Here is a 21,016-nt window from a genome sequence, read left to right on the forward strand (position 1 = left end):
TGGTTTATTGGAGATACGAGTCTCACAGAGTTTCCTGCCCAGGCTGGCTCTGAACCACAATCCTCAGATCTCAGCCTCTTGAGTAGCTAGGATTACAGGCGTAAGCCACCGGCGCCCAGCTCTCTCTCCTAATCAGCAGGGGAAATGTGGAATATCCATAAATATAATGGACAGGAACTGTTCTCCATTGCCAGAGTAAAGTCATTTCCTTGGTGATCATTAAGATCGGATAAAGTTGCTGGCCGCTGGTGGCTCATGCCTGTAATCCTAACTACTCAGGAGGCTGAGATCTGAGGATCATGGTTCAGAGCCAGCCCTGGCAAGAAAGTCCACGAGACTCTGATCTCCAGTTAACCATCAGAAAACTAGAAGTGGTACTGTGGCTCAAGTGGTAGAGCGCTTGCCTTGAGCTGAAGAGCTGAGGGACAGCGCCCAGGCCCAGAGTTCAAACCCCATGATGGACAAAAAATCAAAATTAAAAAATAAAAAAATAGATCAGATAAAGCAAGGCATGGAGGCTGGGAATGTGGCTTAGTGGTAGAGTGCTTGCCTAGCAGGCATGAAGCCCTGGGTTCGATTCCTCAGTAGTACATAAACAGAAAAAAACACGAAGTGGTGTTGTGGCTCAAGTGGTAGAGTGCTAGCCTTGAGCAAAAGAAGCTCAGGGACAGTGCCCAGATCCTGAGTTCAAGCCCTAGACTGGGGGGGGGGGGGGAGGGGGAGCCAGGCATGGTGGCTCACTCCTATAATCCCAACTACTCAGGAGGCTGAGATCTGAGGATCAAGGTTCAAAACCAACCTGGACAGAAATATCTATGAGACTCTAATCTCCAATGATAAAAGGCTGGAAGAGCATTATTAGCCTTGAGCAAAAAAAAAAAAAAAGTAAGGGACAGCACCCAGGCCCTGAGTTCAAGCCTGGCACATACGAATCAGATGGTGAGGGGACCTGGACATAGACTTTTGGGGGCTCACCGCAGTCTGGTGAGCTGCACCACCTTACCTCGATATCCCGGTTGAGCTGCTTCACGATGGCGGTTATGTTCCTGATGTGCTCCTCCAAGAAGAGTCTGGCCAGCCGGTCGCCGCCACCTTTGTTCTGCATTTTCTGCAGGCTGCTGACGATGTCATCTTTAATCCGGAAGGCGTGCTCCACCAGGGCGGCCGTGGTCTTCTCGTGGCACAGGATCCGGTCCTCCAGCTGCTCCACCAGGCTCACCGACGGGTAGGGAGCCATGGAGAGGGACTGGCTGTGTCTCGGCATGGTTCTCACGCGCCTGCATGGGGACACAGGGCTGGTCATTGTGGGAAAAAAAGCCACAGGTCAAGCCAGAATGAAGACTTTCCCCAGACAGCGGGCAGTGTGGCTCACACCTGTAATCCTAGCCACTCAGGAGACTGAGATCTGAGGATCATGGTTCAAAACCAGCGCAGGCAAAAAAAAAAAAAAGTCTGGAAGATTCTTTTCTTTTCTTTTTCTTGCCAGTTCTAGAGCTTGAACTCAGGGTCTGGGCGCTGTCCCTCAGCAATTTTGCTCAAGGCTAGCACTCTATCACTTGAGCCACAGTGCCACAGCTGCCTTTTTCTGTTTATATGTACTGAGGAATCAAACCCAGGGTTTCATGCATGCTAGGTAAGCACTCTACCACTAAGCCACAGTGCCACTTCTGGTTTTCTAGTGGTTTATTGGAGATAAGAGTCTCACAGACTTTCCTGCCCAGGCTGGCTTTGAAATGCAATCCTCAGATCTCAGCCTCCTGAGTAGCTAGGATGACTGGCCTGAGCCATCAGGTGCAGGCTGGAAGATTCTGATCTCCAATTAACCACCCAAAAAAAAGCCAGAAGTAGAGGTAGCTGAGATCTGAGGATCATGGTTTGCAGCCAGTCCAGGCAGGAAAGTCCATAAGACTCTCATCTCCAATGAACCAGCAAAAAGCTGGAAGTAGAGTGTGGCCCAAATGGTAGAGCACCAACCTTGAGAAAAAAAAAGCTAATGGACAACATTTAGGTCCTGAGTTCAAGCCCCAACACATACACACACACACACACACACACACACACACACACACACACACACACACACACACACACACACACACACACACACACACACACACACACACACACACACACACACACAGAGTTCCCAGAGAAGGAAATACAAGTTATCTATCCCAGTGTTCCTGGCCCCTTTTTTTTTTAATTTTATTTTATTTTATTTTATTTGTGAACATACTGTACAGAGGGTTTACAATTGCATGGGCAGGATAACGCGTACATTTCTTACCAAGCACTGCAGCCTCCTCCTTTGTTTACCCTTCACATCACATCACTTCCCAGCCTCCTCCCTCCCCCCCCAATCCCCATCCTTCTCCTTCCCCCTCCCCCCCCCCCCCCCCCCCCGCATCGACGTTGTAAAGCTCGTTTTGGACATGACAACTTGTACTTCTCATTGTTGCAACAGGTCCACCTGTATCCTTAAACAACTGGTTTTTCCCCATCTCCTCCACAAGTTATACTGACATCAAATATAGTGAAAGCAGGGGTTATACTGTGGGGGAGGGACATACAAAGCAACAAAGAGATAATCTTATAGATGCATTAGAAACACATGCATGAAAGAAAAAACATTAAAATACATATCTAAGGGTTCATTTTCCTGACATCACATTATCTGACCTTTTCCGCTTGACTCATACATATACTAGATATTGCAAATAAGGGAAACCATGGGACCTATGTTTCTTTGGGCCTGGCTTACTTCACTTAATATAATTTTTGTGAGCCTGAGAGGATATGCAGATAATTGTACCCATGGACTTGACAGGAGTCCATGATCTCTATGAACCAGAGGCTGGCACAATGGGGCACACGGAGATGTCTCCCCAGGAGAAGCTGTCTTATCAAGATCGAGCTGACTGCTCCTCTTCCTTCCCGCTGCATATTTACAAACAGAAATGCCTACAGGGATGAGGCAGGGGCCAGGAGCGGTCGAAGTCCTCCATGCGCAAAGCCATAGGGAGCGGTGGGGACTTGGGGAAAATGGAAGGGACATTCCCCAGCTAAAGGGAGTTACAATGATGCCTGGCCTGTGAATGGCCATCTGGAAATTCAGTCTTAAATGGTCACATCATCTCACAATTAGAAAGAAAGAGGGAGAGAAAGAAAGAAGGAAGGAAAAGGAAGGAAGGAAGGAAGGAAGGAAGGAAGGAAGGAAGGAAGGAAGGAAGGAAGGAAGGAAGGAAGGACAAGGAAGGGAAGATTTAGAGACTTGTAATTGAAGTCATCTCACTTTTGAAAGTTGACCATTTAACCAGATGCTGGTAGCTCACACCTATAATCCTAGCTGTTCAGGAGGCTGAGATCTCGGATCACAGTTTGAAGCCAGCCCCAGGCAGGAAAGTCCATGAGACTTTATCTCCAATGAAACACTAAAAAGCCAGAAGTGGAACTGTGACTTGAATGGTAGAGCACTAGCCTCAAGCATAAAAGCTCAGGGATAGTGCCCAGGCCATGAGTTCAAGCCCCAGCACACACACACACACACACACACACACACACACACACACACACACACACACACACACACACACACACTTCTTGGTAGATATGGCAGCCACCAGGTTTCCTCTCCCGTGGGTACCACACCCGCTGTGAGCCCTCTGGGGTTGCTGGGAGGTAGGACTATACCTTAGATGCATATTTTCCAAATATTCTACCTTTCCTCAGTGACTCGAGTAGGAAGCGCAGTGTTCCGTCTGGCCATTTTCTTTTTAAGAATTCACATCTGTTGGAAAACACAAACATTAAAAATGCGGAACAGTTCACATCTCAAGCTTCATGACCTCCCAAGCTTCTCGTTGTGTTCCTGGAGCAGTTCATCCATCACACACAGATCAGGTAGGTTAGGAAATGCTTTGTGTCTTACCTATGCAATAAACAGCACATGGACCCAGAGAAGAAGAGAATCTAGCAGAAATCAAATGCTCCTGAAATGAATGCTACAAGGATACTGAAATGAAGTTTCCTTATACTACATCTGCATACCACACTTGAAAAGAGAATCCGTTCTGCACAAACAACATTTCCTTCCTTCCATCCTTCCTTCCTTCCCTCTCTTTTTTCCATTCCTCCCTCCTGCCCTTCCTTCTTCCTCCCCCTCCCTTTTTATCCTTGGTCCTGGAATCGAACCTAGGGCCTTGAACAGGCTAGGCAAGTGTTCTACCACTGAGCTATATACTGTCAGAGGCCAAAGCAGTCTCTAGAGTAGATTTTTTTTTCAATCTTGTGCTCTTTGTAGAAATTTTCAGGAAAATATATTAGTAAATTGGATCTCAATGACTTCCATGACAATTAAGAACAATTAATCTAAAATAAACATAACATATGATCAACAAGATCTGATCTGGCAGAATGTATCTATGAGAATCGCTTTCTTCCTGAACACTTCATTATGGGCTGGGTGCTGGTAGCTCACATCTGTAATTCTAACTACACAAGAGGCTGAGATCTGAGGATCCAGGTTCAAAGCCAGCCTACGCAGAAAAGTCCATGAGATGCTTATTTCTAACTACCAAAAAGCTGGAACTGGCACAGTGGCTCAAATGGTAAAGAGCTGGCCTTGAGCATAAAAGCTCAGAGACAGCACTGGTGGTCCTGAGTTCAAAAGAGCAAAAGAGAGACACTAAGAACTAGAAAGCATCACATTTCCTCCATTTCCAAAGCAAATTCCTTGTATCTATTTATACTGAGTAAATATATACTTTGTATCTTGATACTTTTTATCTATTTATGGATGCACTTTGTATCTATCTAGTGTATGTACTTTGCATCTCAATACTTTGTAACTATTTCTTCATTTACTTTGCATTAATATCTGCATTTACTGACTGGCTATAGATATTTGAGGCACACACACCTAATATTGCTCGCTTATGAGATGAATTCAAGACCCTTCCCTGCCCCCTAAAGATACAATACTTTATTGTATGATATAATCATTTGTATTGTCTCTTTTGTGTGAAGAGTGCCATTCAATTCCCCTAACTCATTTGAAAACTGGGGAATTTTTTAAAGATTTCATGACTTAGTTTCTCAATCCAGCAGCTAACAGGCTTGCAACAATAAAAGCCTAGAAACGGTGATTGCGCTCAGTAATTAGCTCTCCATTCCTTACTGATTTCACCCACCTTTCTGATTGACACCATTGTTTTGGCATCATTGTCTCTCTGGTGTTTTATTTTTAGAGTTGCAAAATGTGAACATTTCACTTTCCTAGACAAAAGAACTCCAAGATTTAAACAAATTACATTTAAGAAAAAGAAAAAATAATAATCATTCATGCCAAACAAACTACAATGCCCAAAGTAGATTTAAGTGTCAAAAAATTTCTACCAGTGACACTAAATAAAATTAACCCAAATGTGGAAAATGCTATTTGAACCACAGATGCTTCTGACTTTAAGAATTGTAGTTAAGCCGGATGCAGGTGGCTCACGCTTGTAATCCTAGCTACTCAGGAGGCTGAGATCTGAGGATCGAGGTTCAAAGCCAACCCAGGAAGGAAAGTCCGTGAGACTCTTATCTCTAATAAACCACTAGAAAACCAGAAGTGGTGCTGTGGCTCAAGTGGTAGAGCGCTCGCCTTGAGCTGAAGAGCTGAGGGATAGTGCCCAGGCCCAGAGTTCAAGCCCCACAACTGACCAAAAAAAAAAAAAAAAAAAGAGTTGTAGTACATGGGCTACCAGTGGTTCATTCTTGTAATCCTGGCCGCTCAGGAGGTAGAGATGTGAGGATCGTGGTTCAAAGCTGGCCAGCCCAGGCAGAAAACTCTGTAAGACTCCAATAAACTACCAAAACACAAAAGCACTAAGTGAAGCTGTGGCTCAAGTGGTAGACCACTAGCCTTGAGCCAAAAAGCACAGGGACAGTGTCCAGGCTCTGAGTTCAAGCCCTAGGACTGGCACCAAATAAATAAATACATAACAATTTTCAGGAATCCGACAGGGAAGACAGAAACAAATAGACACATACAAATATTTTAATACTTTAATGACAAATGGAGACAGTACCAAGGTGTATATTTTATAAGTCATGCGACACTGAGTAGGAATGAATCCTACAGCATCATTCTAGTGTAAAATGACAGATAATGTCAACCAATCAAGATGACAGTTTTTATTAAATAAAACCAAGAATCGATCATGAAAAAATGTTTTTCAATTCACAGTTAGTATATAAGTCTGATAAGTACACTGAGTGTTGGATTATTTTTTATTTTATTTTTTTGGTCAGTCGTGGAGTCTGAACTCTGGGCCTGGGGCCCTGTTCCTCAGCTCTTCAGCTGTAGACTAGCGCTCTACCACTTGAGCCTCAGCCCCACTTCCAGCTTTTTCTGCTTATGTGGTGCTGAGGAATGGAACCCAGGGCCTCATGCATGCAAGGCAAGTGCTCTACCACTGAGCCACCTTCCCAGCCCCCTGTTGGATTATTTTTAAGAAAAGAAAGGGAGGGGCTGGGAAGGTGGGTCAGTGGTAGAGCGCTTGCCTTGCAATGCATGAGGCCCTGGGTTCGATTCCCCAGCACCACATAAGCAAAAAGAAAAAAGCCGGAAGTGGCGCTGTGGCTCAAGTGGTAGAGCACTAGCCTTGAGCTGAAGAGCGGAGGGACAGCGCCCAGGCCCAGAGTTCAGGCCCCACAACCAGACCCCCCCCCAAAAAAAAGAAGAAAAGAAAGGGAAGTGGAACTGTGGTAGAGTGCCAACCTTGAGCAAAAGAGCTCAATGCCCAGACCCTGAGTTCAAGCTCCATGGCTGACAAAAAATAACAAAACAAAACAAACCCCACAAAACTTCTGGCTGGGAAGGTAGCTTAGTGGTAGAGTGCTTGCCTTGCATGCCTGAAGCCCTGGGTTCAACTCCTCAGTACCACATACACAGAAAAAGCTGGAAGTGGTGCTGTGGCTCAAGTGATAGAGTGCTAGCCTTGAACAAAAGAAGCTCAGGGACAGTGTCCAGGTCCTTAGTTCAAGCCCCAAGACCGGCACAAACAAACAAAGGGTAATACCTACTCAAGTGTCTATGAGGCAGAATCAAAGCATTGCATGGAAATCCTCTGCAGGAGGAGTGCTCCTGGGAGCACTCCAAGGTCTGAACATTGAGCATCTACCTGACCCCTAACAGGGGATCCCAATACAGTGACTACAATACACGCCTGACAAGGTAGACAGATATGACCACCACCTCATGGTGTTCACTCTTCCCATCACCCTCTCCCTGTGGGCTGTGGCTTCCTTGTGACCATCAGAGCACACACCAGAGACTGGGCAGGTGACAGTCACCTGTGCTCTGAGGTCAACTATAGACAGCTATGCTTCAGATGCCAAATCATACAGAATATGCTTCTGTTTAGGAGGAATCGAAAGCCTTTCTTGTTGATGTTGTTTTTGTGCTGGTCCTTGGGCACTGTCCCTGAGCTTTTCTGCTCAAGCTACAGGTTTACTTCTGGTTGCTCATTGGAGATGTGTCTCACAAATTTCCCGCAAGGGCTGGCTTTGTACTGTAATCCTTAGATCTCAGCCTCCTGAATAGCTAGAATCCCTGGCATGAGTCACTAACACCTGGCTAGAATAGTTGTGGATTTTTTTAGAATGGTTATTTTATATTCCAAGTTCTAAGTCATTTCATAAATTTCCAAATGGTTGTCTTGCTTAGAAATATCTCAAAAGAATATTGAAGAAAGAATCAGAAGTTTAACACTTGTTTTTTTTTTTTTTTTTCCCACTTCATTGGCTCTGTTCTGGCAGAAAAAGCAAATTATAAAAAAAAAAAAAAACAAATCTAATTTGCCACAGGAGAAATCATCAGATGCTATTTCATCCCACCAGATTGGCATAACTCAAATCTGGTAAGATGAACTACTGACAAGAATTCACATAGAAGATGGGTGCTGGTGGCTCACACCTGTCATCCTAGCCACTTAGGAGGCTGAGTTGGAAGGATCACAGTTCGAAGCCAAGCCTGGCAGAAAAATCTGTAAAACTCATCTCCAGTGAACTACCAAAAAGCCAGAAGTGGAGCTGTGGCTCAAGTGATAGGAAGTTATCCTTAAGCAAAAAAGCACAGGAACAATGCCTAAGCCCAGAGTTCAAATCCAAGGACCAGCACAAAAACAAAGAATTTAATCCAGGTGCCGGTGGCTCACACCTGTAATCCTAGCTACTCTGGAGGCTACTCTGTAATCTGAGGATCACAGTTCAGAGCCAGGCCTGGCAGGAAAAGTTCATGAGACTCTTACCTCCAATAAACTACCAAAAAACCGGAAGTGCCACTGTGGTTCAAGTGGTATAGCACTTGCCTTGAGCTGAAGAGCTCAGGGACAGTACGTAGGCCCAGAGTTCAAGCCCCATGACTGAAAAAAGAATTTACATGATCAATAGAAAGAGGGAGATGAATGGGGGGTGATATGCTTTTTAAAACAATGTTCGATAGCTAGTAAAGAAGATGTACAGATCCTATCGCCCAATAATTCTACCACTAAGAAATACTCAAAAAAAAATCTTTCCAAATGTGTTCATGAAGTGACATTTGCAAGAATATTTCAAGTAGCATTGTCATTAGTAGCACAAAAAGTATGGGGCAGGGGCGGCGGGGGGTGGTGGTGGTGGTGGTGGTGGTGGTGGTATAGACTTCATCACAAACAACTGGATGATAAATCTACTTTGACTTACTTATGCAGTAAAAGAATAGGCCAGACTTGGTGGCTCATACCTATAATCCTATCTATTCAGGAGGCTGAGAGCTGAGGATCACAATTCAAAGCCAGCATGAACAGGAAAGTCTGTTAGACTCTCATCTCCAATTTACCACCCAAAAGCCAGAAGAGGAAATGTGGCTTAAGTGGCAGAGCTCTAGCCTTGAGTACAAAAGCTCAGGGACAAAAAAAAAAAGCTCAGGGACAGTGCCTTGGCCTCGAGTTCAAGCCCCAGGACTGGCACAAAAGGAAAAAACAAACAAACAAAAAACTAGATGGCTGGGAAGGTGGCTCAGTGGTAGAGTGCTTGCCTAGCATGCATGAGGCCCTGGGTTCCATTCCTCAGCACCACATAAGCAGAAAAAAACAGAAGTAGCACTGTGGCTCAAGTGGTAGAGCACTAGCCTTGAGCTGAAGAGCTGAGGGACAGCGCCCAGGCCCAGAGTTCAGGCCCCACCACTGAGCAAAGGGGGGGAAAAAGGCTAAGAAACAATGTTGCCCCTGGGTTTAATTAAAACCAATGTGCTGTCCATTTTTAACCTTCCCTTCTATTTCCCCCCTCCCCCCCCCCTCCCCCGTGGGCACATAATGAGGCTTGGATCTTGTCTGTTCTTCAAAGCTAGGACGCTGGCCTGAATTGCCTGTCCCCAAGGACCAGGCTGGTGGCATAGATACAGTGCCACGGGCACAGAGGTAATGCCTTACATTCTTCCACAGGGTCTCGGCTCTACTCGGCCCTTTGGGACCGTGGCCTTGATTCCACGTAGCAAGGCTCCCATTTTTCCTTTGCTCCTGTTACATTCACCACAGGAACTTCACGGCTGGCGGGGGAGCCATGGGTGGGGTGATTGTGTTTGATTCCTAAGAAATGAGTTTCTGAAAGCTCCAAACATGCCCAGTCATCTACCCACCAGCGCAGTGGTTTTGCTGCCTGTCTGACAAGATCCTGTCATTCTTCAATCTTATGCCTGTCCTCTATTGGGTCCGCACAGATTCACAAACAAACCCTCCGAGCTGAAGGACTCATAGCTCATATCCCTTACTGCCCCCCCCCACCTCCCTTTCTCCAGAGCATGGAGTGTTCATGCCTTTTTGGAGAACCCCTGGGAAAACAGATCGGTTTTCCTTCTCTGCCTATTAGTAACAGCTAGTTGGAAATGCTATTTAAATCTCCTATTGTTATTTGAACTTTGGAGGGATGATGTCTGCCCAGCTGAGCTGCTCTGGGGTGGCTGGCAAGAATCACATCCCACATGAGCCTGTGTCTCCCATAAAAAGGCAAGGGCTCTTCTCAGAGTTTTTGTTGTTGTTATTGTTGTTGTTTGCTTGTTTGGTTGGTTTGGGCTCAAGGTGAGTGCTCTAGCAACACTTCCCATAGTCTGGTGGTTCACTGGAGATAAGAGTCTCACAGATTTTCCTGTCGAGGCTGGTTTTGAACTGCGATCCTCAGATCTCAGCCTCCTGAGTAGTGGAGCCACCAGCCAGGCTCATTTGCCCTTTATTTGTCTAATTTGTAAAATCTCCTTGCTTTAATAATCGAGTTGTTCTGACCAATGACATACTGGTGGGTGGCTCAAAGTGCCACTCGGGCTTCTGAGCTTGACAGATTATTCCAGGTTACCCCTACCCAGCAGGCCTGATGTTCACACATCCCTTCATCCACAGCAGAAAAGAAGGGTTTTAATATAACTTTTTTTTCTTTGTGCCAGTCCTGAGGCTTGAACTCAGGGCCTGGGTGCTGTCCCTGAACTTTTGTGCTCAAGGCTAGCACTCTACCACTTGAGACACAGCTCTACTGGCTTCTTGCTAGCTAATTAGACATAAAAGTCTAAGACTTTCCTGCTCAGGCTGGCTTTGAATTTCGACCTTCATATCTCAGACTCCTGAGTGGCTAGGATAATAGACGTGAGCCACTGGCACCCAGCCTTAATATTACTTTTATTGATGTCTATATTTGGCAACTTCTCTTTCTAGCATGAGAGAAAGCACAATTGCCAAATGTTAAAAAGTGAATCTACCAAATGCAATGGCAAGAACAGAAGAACCACAAATGTATATGTGTGTATGTATATATACGTCATTGTGTATGTATGTAGGCTCAGGCATGTAATTCTAGCTATTCAGAAGGCTGAGATCTGAGGAGCTCAGTTTAAAGCCAACTTGGGTGGGAAAGTTCATGACATGTATCTCTAATTAACCATCAGAGAAGCTGGAAATGGAACTGTGGCTCAAGTGGTAGAGTGCTAACCTTGAGCAAAAAAAAAAATGCTCAGGGTCAGCACCCAGGCCCTGAGTTCAAGCCTCAGGACTGGCACAAAACAAACAAACAAACAACAACAACAAAAACTGGTGCAAACTCTAGGTACACCCCCCCAGATATTTTTAGGGTTTACAAAAAGGCATGCCTTTCTCTTCTTCTTCAGGCAGGATGTTAGGTGTGAGACTTGGAGGGTATATCCCAGATGTATGTCCAATTAAGAAGTTAAAAAAACGAGGGCTCAGAGGAAAGTCTCAGCCCCTAGCTGTTGCCCTTTTCCCCACACACAGAGGGAAGGCTACACTCCCCTGGCCACCCTGGGAGTCTCAGAGAGATTCTTTTATCTGGAGCAACAACTTGAGAGCTCAGCACATTAATTTTATAACTATTTAGAGAGATCAGGGGAGGACTCTTGAGCCCTTCCAGAGATAATTAAAAATGAGAGCGAAAGAAAAAAGAAAGATATCTGAAATAAACAAATAGAACAAGCCAAAGGCAGCAGGGGTTTGTGAATAACATCTTCCCGGTTAAACAATTTTAAGAATTCCATAACGCGAATGCAACCCCCACACATTCTCTCCCACACAAACACGCTCATCATTTAAGCCACACTCAAGAGCTGCAGCCTGTCTCTCCTTCAGGAGTGACGTCACTCAGAGAAGACATCATTTCTACCAAAGCATCAAGGAGCAGACAGCTGACCGCTAGCCAGCAAGGGCACACATGTCCGGTAGGTCCTGATCATCTATCTCAATGAAACTCCCAAAGATCTGATGTGGTGACTTAAGAACCAATGTTGGATGAGCAAAGGACTAAGAAATCTGGGCCATCTGAACACCCTGTCTAGCAGGACTTTCTCAGTGACCTTCAGTATGCTATTCCAGAAGGAAGTTGTTATGATGAGCCAAGCATCAGTGGCTTAGGCCTGTCATCCTAGCTACTTAGGAGGCTGAGATCTAATGATCCATATTCAAAGCCAGCCTAGGGCTGGAAACTCTGAGCGACTCTTATCTCATATTAACCAGTAAAATGCCCCAAGCACAGCTATGGATCAAGTGGTAGAACACCAACCTTGAAAAAAGAAAGAGAGAGAGAGAGAGGAAAGGAAGGAAGGAAGGAAGGAAGGAAGGAAGGAAGGAAGGAAACAGGCTAAAGGACAGAGCCCAGGCCATGAGTTCAATCTCTAGTACCTGTGTCCATGCACATGAGCAGATACACACACACACAAAAAGGTCATTATATCCCATGAATCATTTTGTTATCGTGAATAACTACATTTAAAAAAAAAAAATACCAGCTAGCTGGAGGTAGAGTTCAGTGTTAGGGGACTTGCTTCCCATGCTTGAAGCCCTGAGTTCAATCCCTAGCACTACAAAGTAAGATAAAATAATATGTCAAGAACTACTGAGCCATGAGGGGAAAAAATCAAGACCAGTGTTAAAAAGCAACTGAAAAGCCATGTGTGCCAATAACCCCCACTCAGGAGGCTGAGTTGTGGTTCAAAGCCAGACCAGACAGAAAAGGTCATAAGATTCTTTTCTCCTATTAACCACCAGAAAGTGGGAAGTAGAGCTGTGGGCTCAAGTGCTAGAGTGCTAAACTTGAGCATAAAAGCTCAGGGATAGCGCCATGCCCTGAGTTCAGTACCAATACAAAAATGAAGTAAATAAAAATTAAAAAGTGATAGCATTTCCTCAGTAATGATTATTGGTTTTTTTTTGTGTGTGGGGGGGGGGGGGGGTCTGGTCATGGGGCCTGAACTCTGGACCTGGACGCTGTCCCTCAGCTCTTCAGCTCAAGGCTAGCGCTCTACCACTTGAGCCACAATGCCATTTCCGGCTTTTTTCTTTTTGCTTATGTGGTGCTGAGGAATCCAACCCAGGATCTCATGCATGCAAGACAAGCGCTCTACCACTGAGCCACCTTCCCAGCCCCCATTACTTGTTTTTATATTTAAAAAGTTCAAGCCCCATAACCAACAACAACAAAAACAAAAACAAAAAACAAAAACTCAGAGACAGCACCCAGGTCCAGAATTCAAGCCCCACAATTGACAATAAACAAATAGATAAATAAAATAGAAAGAAAGAGACTATTAGTGGGGGGTGGGTAGAAGAAATGGGGGAGAACAATGGAATGGGTAACAATGATCAAGTTGCATTGTCCTCATAGACTGACATCTTGAATGGTAAACCAACCTAGTGAAAAGAAGAATGATTAAGAGGCAGGACCAACTGGGGGGGGGAGAAGAGAGAGAGAGAGAGAGAGAGAGAGAGAGAGAGAAAAGAGGTGACATGGTCCAAAAACAGATGTACTCTTTATCTGACTTATTGAACTGTAGCCCCTCTGTACATCACCTTTATAATAACAATAAAACATTAAGGGGAAAAAAATAAGAGGCAGGATCAGCAGGTAGAGGGGAATACCAGCAGGCCAGCAGGTGGTAGGTGGAAGAAGGGAAGGCAATATGGCACAGCCCAGAGAAAGAGAGCAGACAACAAATAGAACAGGTGGCAGGGGGCTGTGCAGGAAAAAGTGAGCTTGCAAGAAGACTTTTCTCACATTCAGCTGCTCACTTGGGGTGTGAAGAGCTAGACGGGCCATTTTAATATGCTATGTTAGGCCTTCCCTATTCTATCTGTGTGTGTGTGTGTGTGTGTGTGTGTGTGTGTGTGTGTGTGTGTGTGCGCGCGCGCGCACCAGTACTGAGGCTTGAACTCAGGGCCTGGGCTCTGTTCCTAAGCTTCCTTTGCTCAAGGCTGGTGCCCTATTACTTGAGCCACAGCTCAAGTAATTTCCAGCTTTTGCGGGGTTTGTTTATTGGAGCTAAGAGTCTCACAGCCTTTCATGCCCAGGTGTGGCTTTGAACCAAGAGTCTCCCATCTCAACCTCCTGAGTATTTAGGATGCCAGGCGTGAGCCATTGATGCCTGGCTCACTCTATTTTTTTTTCAATTAAATAAGTTCATTTTGGGGAGGTCTGGATAGCTATGCAAAATTAAGATACCATTAGGGAAAATCATTTCTTGCCCTTACAACAGGGAAATGCCTTTTTCAACATTATCCACCACTTTAGTGAAAGGTGCTATTTTGAGCCAACACCCACCTGATCATGGAAGGTCTGGGTCTCACACCAGACCGGAAGCTTGCAGCCTACTCCGGGTCATCCTGCGCTCCGGGTCAGCCTGTACCCTGGCTGAATGATTGAACCAAACGCTTGAATCCAGTGAGTCTCTGGAGTGAGCGCTGAGCAAGCCACAGCCCCCGCACCACAGGAGATCCAGCTTCATCAACAAACAACATCAGCCAGCCACCGTGTGCGGGAGCGGAGGGGCTGGGAAAGAACCAGGCCTGGAGGGTATGAATATGCCAGAATGTGGACTAAGTGAATCCAGAGCAGCATGAGGAAAGATGAAAGGGGAGAGGAAGCAGAACAAGTGACATGGAGCCAGCACAGTCAGGTGCTGTGGCTCACGCCTGTAATCCTAGCTACCCAGGAGGCAATCTGAGGATCGCAGTTCAAAACCAGCCTGGGCAGGAAGGTCTGTGAGACTCTAGTGAACCACCAGAAAAGTGGAAGTGGAGCTGTGGCTCAGAGTGGTAGAGCACTAGCTTTGAGCAAAAGAGCTCAGGGACAGTGTTCAAGCCCCATGACAGACCAAAACCAATAAACAGAGGAAGAAGATGGAGAATAGGGCACTGGCGTAGCAGGTACAAGGCCCCAAGTTGCATCCTCAATACTGAAACATAGAACGAAAAAGCAAGAAGCAGCAGGCACAGGAAAGAAGGAAGACACTGAAGGAGACCTTGCATGAAGAGCCTCAGCACTCAGCTGACCAAGGGACGTGGGTGTGTGAGGAGTACTGTCAGTACAACCCACAGTGTGGAAGCGTGGGCTGAGCCCGGAGTGACAGCCCAGAACCCCGAACTGCCCTGCGGGGGACAACATGCCAGCCAGCCCAGTCAGAGGGCAGCCTTCCACAACATTCCACTCAAGAGACAGAACAGAGAGGGAGCTGCCCGGGATGAATAGATATGGAAGAAGGGTGAGATGGGAGGCTGAAGCAGGAATGGGAGTTGGAGCCAGCTTGGGCTACACAGTAAGTCTCCATCTCAAAATAAATACATAGCCAGGCATTCAGGTGGCTCACACCTGTAATCCTAGCTACTCAGGAGGCTGAGATCTGAGGATCACAATTCAAAGTCAGCCCAGGCAATGAAGTTCATGGGAGTCTTATCTCCAATTAGCCAGCAAAAAGCTCAAAAGAGATGCGGTTCAAGTGGTGGAGAGCACAAAGCTTTGAACAATAAGCTAAGGGACAATGCTCAAGCCCTGAGTTCAAGCCCCAGGACCAGCACCAACAAACAAATGGAAGGAAGGAAGGAAGGAAGGAAGGGAGGGAGGGAGGGAGGGAGGAAAAGGGACACAGAAGCTAAAGCAATATTGAAACCTGTACCCCCAAAAAAGTCATGTTTTGTTTTTTAACAGCTTTTTTTTTTAACATATAAAGGATGTTATTAGGACAACTGGTGACACCTGAATAAAGGCTGTAGATTCTATAATAGCACTAATTCAGTGTTAATTTCATGATTTTGCATCTATTGTACAAAAACAGTCCTTTTAAGGAAGGAAATGTATACTGGAGCATTTAGAAAAGTAAAAGTATATTACATCTACATTATTCTAAAATGGTTCAGGAAAAATTACTGTATAGGCTGGGAAGTTGGCTTAGTGGTAGAATGCTTGCCTAGCAGGCAGGAAGCCCTGGGTTCGATTCCTCAGTACCACATAAACAGAAAAAGCCAGACTCAAGTGGTAGAGTGCTAGCCTTGAGCAAAAGAAGCTCAGGAACAGTGCCCAGGCCTTGAGTTCAAGCCCCAGGACTGGCAAAAAATAAATAAAATTACTATATATATGTACACACATTGACATCTGTGTATGTACCATATATTCTTCTTCCCACATTGCTAGATAGTAGGAAAGATAAAAGCCAGAGTAGTTAAAAGTTAATTATTTAGAGCATTAAATTGAAATGTATATCAGAATTATTCAAGTTATTCCTAAAACTTTTCTGCAAATCTGAACTCTTTCAGGGCCAATAGTTAAGAATGGCGAACACAGTCGGATGCCATTGGCTCACACCTGTAATCCTAGCTACTCAGGAGGCTGAGATCTGAGGATCACAGTTCAAAGCCAGCCCAGGCAGGAAAGTCCACGAGACTCTTATCTCCAATAAACCACTAGAAAACTGGAAGTGGCACTGTGGCTCAAGTGGTAGAGTGCTTGACTTGAGCTGAAGAGCTGAGAGACAGTACCTAAGCCCAGAGTTCAAGCCCCACAACCAACACACAAAAAAAAGGGAGGGAGGATGGAAGGAAGAACACAGCTTGGATGAACAGGGAGTTAGGATTCCCAGTTAAACACTGAATAAAATCTGGGGGGAGGTGAGGAGGAGGCTGAGCAAACCAGGCCCAGTTCCAAGGTCAGGTAGCCAGCCAGAGTCCTTTCTCAGATTGGCCTCTTACAAACAACAACTCCCCTAATTTATTCTTATTTCCCTCAACTACAGTCTCTTCACCTTAAGTAACAATAAAAAGACTTGGCCCTCAAGCTGAGCACCAGTGGTTCACATCTATAATTCTAGCTGCTCAGAAGACAGATCTGAGGATCGCAGTTCAAACCCAGCCCAAGCAGAAACACATCTATGAGACTTTCATCCCTAATGAACCAGCAAAAAGCCAGAAGTGGAGCTGTGACTCAAGTAGTAGGGCACCAACTATGAATGAAAAAGCTAAGGGACAGTGCCCAGATCCTGAGTTCAAGCCCCAGGACACCCCCACACACACACACATAGAGCCCCCAGAGAAATTAAAGACAGCATAAATTTGCAGTGTAAAAAAGTGGGAAGGTGTTGGGTGACTTTCTCCTGGATAATTTGGCAAGCAGTTGGGGGCAGAACGTGGAATGGGAGTGGGGTGAGGGGGGCCTGGCCACAGGGCTGCAACATGAGAAGCTAATGTGTTATAACAAAGGATTCCAGATTTGATACACTCCAAGTACAGACAGGGAGCGGAGAAGGGCTCCGTGGGTAAGGCACTCAGCCACAGCAGGTGGAAAGACTCAGCCAAACAGGCAGAAGTCCAAGCTCCAGATCTCAAGAGAAGAAAAATCCTGGCCCCACATGGAGCTTGTGGGAGATTTTCATGGTTGAAGTACAGTGAACATGGAGCCATCAGAGCGGATGTTGGCCAATTTCAAGGTCAGGGAATGAAGAGAGTCCAATGTCACTAGCAAGAAGCAAGCATTAGAATAGCTGCAAGCGCTGGGCACCAGTGCCGACACCTATAATCCTACATACTCAGGAAGCTGAGATCAGGAGGATGGAGATCCAAAGCAATTCCAGGCAAAAAAAACCCTGTAAGATTCCCATCGCCGATTAAAACAGGTTAGAAGCCTGGGTCAAAGAGTAAGGCACCAGCCAAGCAAGCTGAGCAAGTATGAGGCCCTGAGCTTAAACACCAACACTGACAAAAAAAGAAAATGTGTGTGTGTGTGTGTGTGTGTGTGTGTGTGTGTGTGTGTGTGTGTGTCCTCTGCTATTTCTCCTTTTGAGGGTTTGGTTTTTAAATGAGTTTTTTTCTAGGGTCTAACCCCACCCTGATGTGTGTGTGCGCGCGCATGTGCGCGTGTGTGCATGCACACATGCATGCCAAGGCTAAGTAAGGCTCTACCACTTGAGCCACAGCTCCATTTCTGGCTTTTTGCTGGTTAATTGGAGATAAGTGTCTCATGGACTTTCCTGCCCAGGATGGCTTCAAACCACAATCCTCAGATCTCAACCTCTTGAAAAGCCAGGGTAACAGGCATGAGCCACCAGCCTTGGGCTAAAAACCTCTTACTTAAAAGAGCAAGCTGCTTAGAAGAGAGCTCCTAGGGATTCAGTGTCTAGTATTATTTTAGATTACGCCTATGAAATAATTTCTAGCCCTTGCATGCAGACTTTAAACTGAAAGTGCGCATGCGTGCACACATATGCATACACACACACACACACACACACACACAACCTCAGGCGCATTGAAGAAATGACTCACTTAATTTGCTGCTGCCTGCCACTACTGGGTTTTGATTTTACCTGTTCAGACACAAAGTTTCCTATTAGATCAACTGCAGGAAAGAAGAACTTAAGGAACAGTGGCCCTGATTTTCTTCCCGACTTCAAGGCACCAAACGTGTGCCTCTTCCGAGGCCACGGTGACCACTCACTGACCGTAACTTCCCCCCAAAGAGAAACGTCTCTTGCTACTTTGGAAGCCAGTTAATGGAAACCCCTTGTAGAATAAATAAACATGGGTAGATCTTCCATATCTCCACTGCCCGCAGAACGGTACTTGCAAGAGAGACAGACAGACAGAAACAGAGACAGAGAGAAGCAAATGCACAGAACGCAAACGCCTCCTTGCAGAGATGAAAAGGAAGAGGCGAAGGAGCGGAACGGTTCACCTGCCCAAGGTCAAGGGGTTGTGGGTGCCCAGGCTGACTCCCCCCTTCTCCGCACCCCGAAGCGGCCCCGGGGCCTCCCCGCTTCTGCTCGCATGCAACGCAGCCACTGCCGGGTGCGCTCCGTGCCCAACTTCACCCCTCGGCGTCAGCATGCGCTTAACCCTCCGGCGGGCAGCGGGGCTCACGCGGAACTCGGGGAGCCCCGTGTGCTCCCGGCCCCCCTCCCCACGCCGCCCCGTGCCCATCTATCCACAGAGGGGCGGCTCCAAGGTCACCGGCGACCGGCAGGCAGGACGCCCCGCCGAGGGGCGCGGGGCGCAGCACTCACCGGCCCCAGGGGTGGGCGCCCTTGGGGTACCCATGTCCTCGGCCCGCGGGTCCGGGTGCGGTGGCCGGGCTGCTGGCGCGGGCGGGGCGGGCTGTGCGGGGCACCCGGGTGCGGTGCCCGCGCCGCGGGGAAGCGCCGTCCAATCAGCGCGCGCCTGGGTTCCCGGCTCGGGCGGGAAGGGAGGAGGGAAGAGGGCTGGGGAGGAGGGAGACGGGGAGGAGGGAGGGGAAGAGGGAGAGGGAGGCCAGGGGTGGGAAGGAGGGAGGGGAAGGAGAAGGGGAGGAGGAGAGAGAGGGGGAGGAGGGGAGTCAAGGAAAGGGGAAGGAGGGAGGGGAGAGGGGGGAGGGGAGGCAAGGGGAAAGAGGAGGCTGGGGGGGAGGGAGGGAGGGGGAGGAGGGAGGCGGGGAGGGAGGGAGGGGGGAGGAGGGAGGCTGGAGGGGGGGGTCTCGGGCCGCCCGTCTTCCGGGCGCGTTGCCTGGACGCCGTTGCCGTGGCAGCGGAGCCCGAGGCTTTCCCCGCGCACCAGCGCGCGGCCCGGCGCCGCCCCATCCTCCACCGCGTTCCCAACACCCCAAAAATAGCCTCTCGGCGGCGGCGGCGGCGGCGGCTGGTTCCCCGCAGAGCTCGCCTCCCCCCCTCCCTCCTCCTTCCTCCTCCTCCTCCTCCCTGAACCCCGGAGTTGGTGGGCGGGGATTTCGCTTCTATTGGAAAAATAAATCCTGTCGTGATGGCAGAGGTATAGGGGTGGCGAGGACGCCTGGGAAGGGTCATCACCCGGGGCTGGGGGGGGTCGCCCTTTACCTCTCTCCCAGGTCCCCTGCACCCCCCAATTTACTAAACCACCGCCCCTCCCCCGCCGCATCTTTGCAGACGCCCCACACCTGTGCAGGTGAAGGGCACCAAGCACCTTCTCTCCCATCAGCCCTGGCCCCGCGGCCCTCTTCTCTCCCCCCACCCCGGGGATGGGGTCTTGAGTGCCCAGGAAGGATGCTCACCCCCATTTCTTCCCCAGCCCTTCCCGCTCCCCTCCCGCCTCCCCGGGAGTCTTGTGTTTCCCCTTCCCACCTGGCTCTCCGCCGTGTTGGGAGTCACTTTCGAATTTTGCTTCCTCTCCGTGGGGTGGGCGGGATTTAAGGGGAGTTCGGGAAGGAACCCCACTTTTGCCCGCCTCCTGGATCTGGTTCATACCTCATAATCCGGTGCAGGACAGGTTGCAGTCTGGCTCCAAAAACTGCCTGAGTTCCTCCAACCCAGGGAAAGGAGCGTGACGCGGTAAGAAGGCGGGGAGGGGGGGGATTGGGGGGGGTAATGAAGTCAGAGTTGGAATCCTCACCCCAGCCATCATCTGTGTGCAGTGTTCCGCAGCGGTTCCCCAAGTGTACCCTAAAATAATATCCCCTCCCACAAAGGGCGAATGCGTATGTCCACTGTGTGTATCTGTATGTATCTATCTTAATGCCTGCGCCAAGTGATTAGCTCTCAGACACAATGAAAACAAAACAAAAAACAACGCAACAACAACCACCCGAGCACTGGTAGCTCAAAAAACCCATAATCCTAGTTATTCAGGAGTTTGAGATCTGAGGATCACAGTTCGAAGCCAGCATGGGCAGGAACGTCTGTGAGATTCTTTACCTTCAATGAAGCTAGACGTGGCTCACAAAGTAGAGCACCAGCCTTGAGTGAAAAAATCTCTGGACAGATCCCAGGCCCTGAGTTCCAGCCCTAGGATCAGCACAAACAAACAAACCAAAAACCACTCTTCTCCCCAGGAGCTTACAACGGGACATTTGTTAATCAAATAACCACAAAAGCACATCCTACCACCTGCTGTGACCAAGAGTCAAAAGCGTTTACATCCTGCGATCTGGAGATCTGATCTGACAAATCCCTCTTCCCTCCATGATTGGGTTTTTTCCCCCCAATTCTCCATTAGATTTCCAAGGCTTGACACATAATCTGTGCTCTGCAATATACTCAATTGAATTTTCTGTCTCAGTAATGACAGGCTCACTGAATTTCTCAGTGACTTTCTGCCACTCAGAAAATACTTGAAGTATAAGCAATGTCTGGGAGCTTGTAGGTAAGCAGAAAGGACTCATTCCGAACATTGGCCCATCATGCAGAGTTCAGTGAAAGGTTCAAATGGTTATTTCCTGTTTTCAGGTAGGATTGTGC

The 21,016-nt window shown here is 47.5% G+C and overlaps 1 protein-coding gene across 6 annotated transcripts in view; it reads right to left on the reverse strand.

Annotated features, from left to right (window-relative positions):
- Fam81a (family with sequence similarity 81 member A) overlaps positions 1 to 20,108 on the reverse strand; it is a 39,600-nt gene extending 19,492 nt beyond the window's left edge. The window contains exons 1-3 of one of the 6 annotated variants that reach the window (XM_069995283.1): positions 20,027 to 20,108; positions 3,720 to 3,787; positions 1,004 to 1,277 (exon numbers count right to left, since the gene is read on the reverse strand). In XM_069995283.1, the coding sequence (XP_069851384.1) occupies positions 1,004 to 1,277; positions 3,720 to 3,766 (321 nt within the window). In that variant the 5' untranslated portion in view covers positions 3,767 to 3,787; positions 20,027 to 20,108. The other 5 variants (XM_069995287.1, XM_069995284.1, XM_069995286.1 and 2 more) reach the window with 5 other exon arrangements.
- Between the last annotated feature and the right edge of the window lie 908 nt (positions 20,109 to 21,016).

This window comes from Dipodomys merriami, unplaced genomic scaffold (genome assembly GCF_024711535.1).
Source record: "Dipodomys merriami isolate MVZ:Mamm:240054 unplaced genomic scaffold, mDipMer1.0.p SCAF_48, whole genome shotgun sequence".
In the NCBI taxonomy this organism is placed as follows: Eukaryota; Metazoa; Chordata; class Mammalia; order Rodentia; family Heteromyidae; genus Dipodomys; species Dipodomys merriami.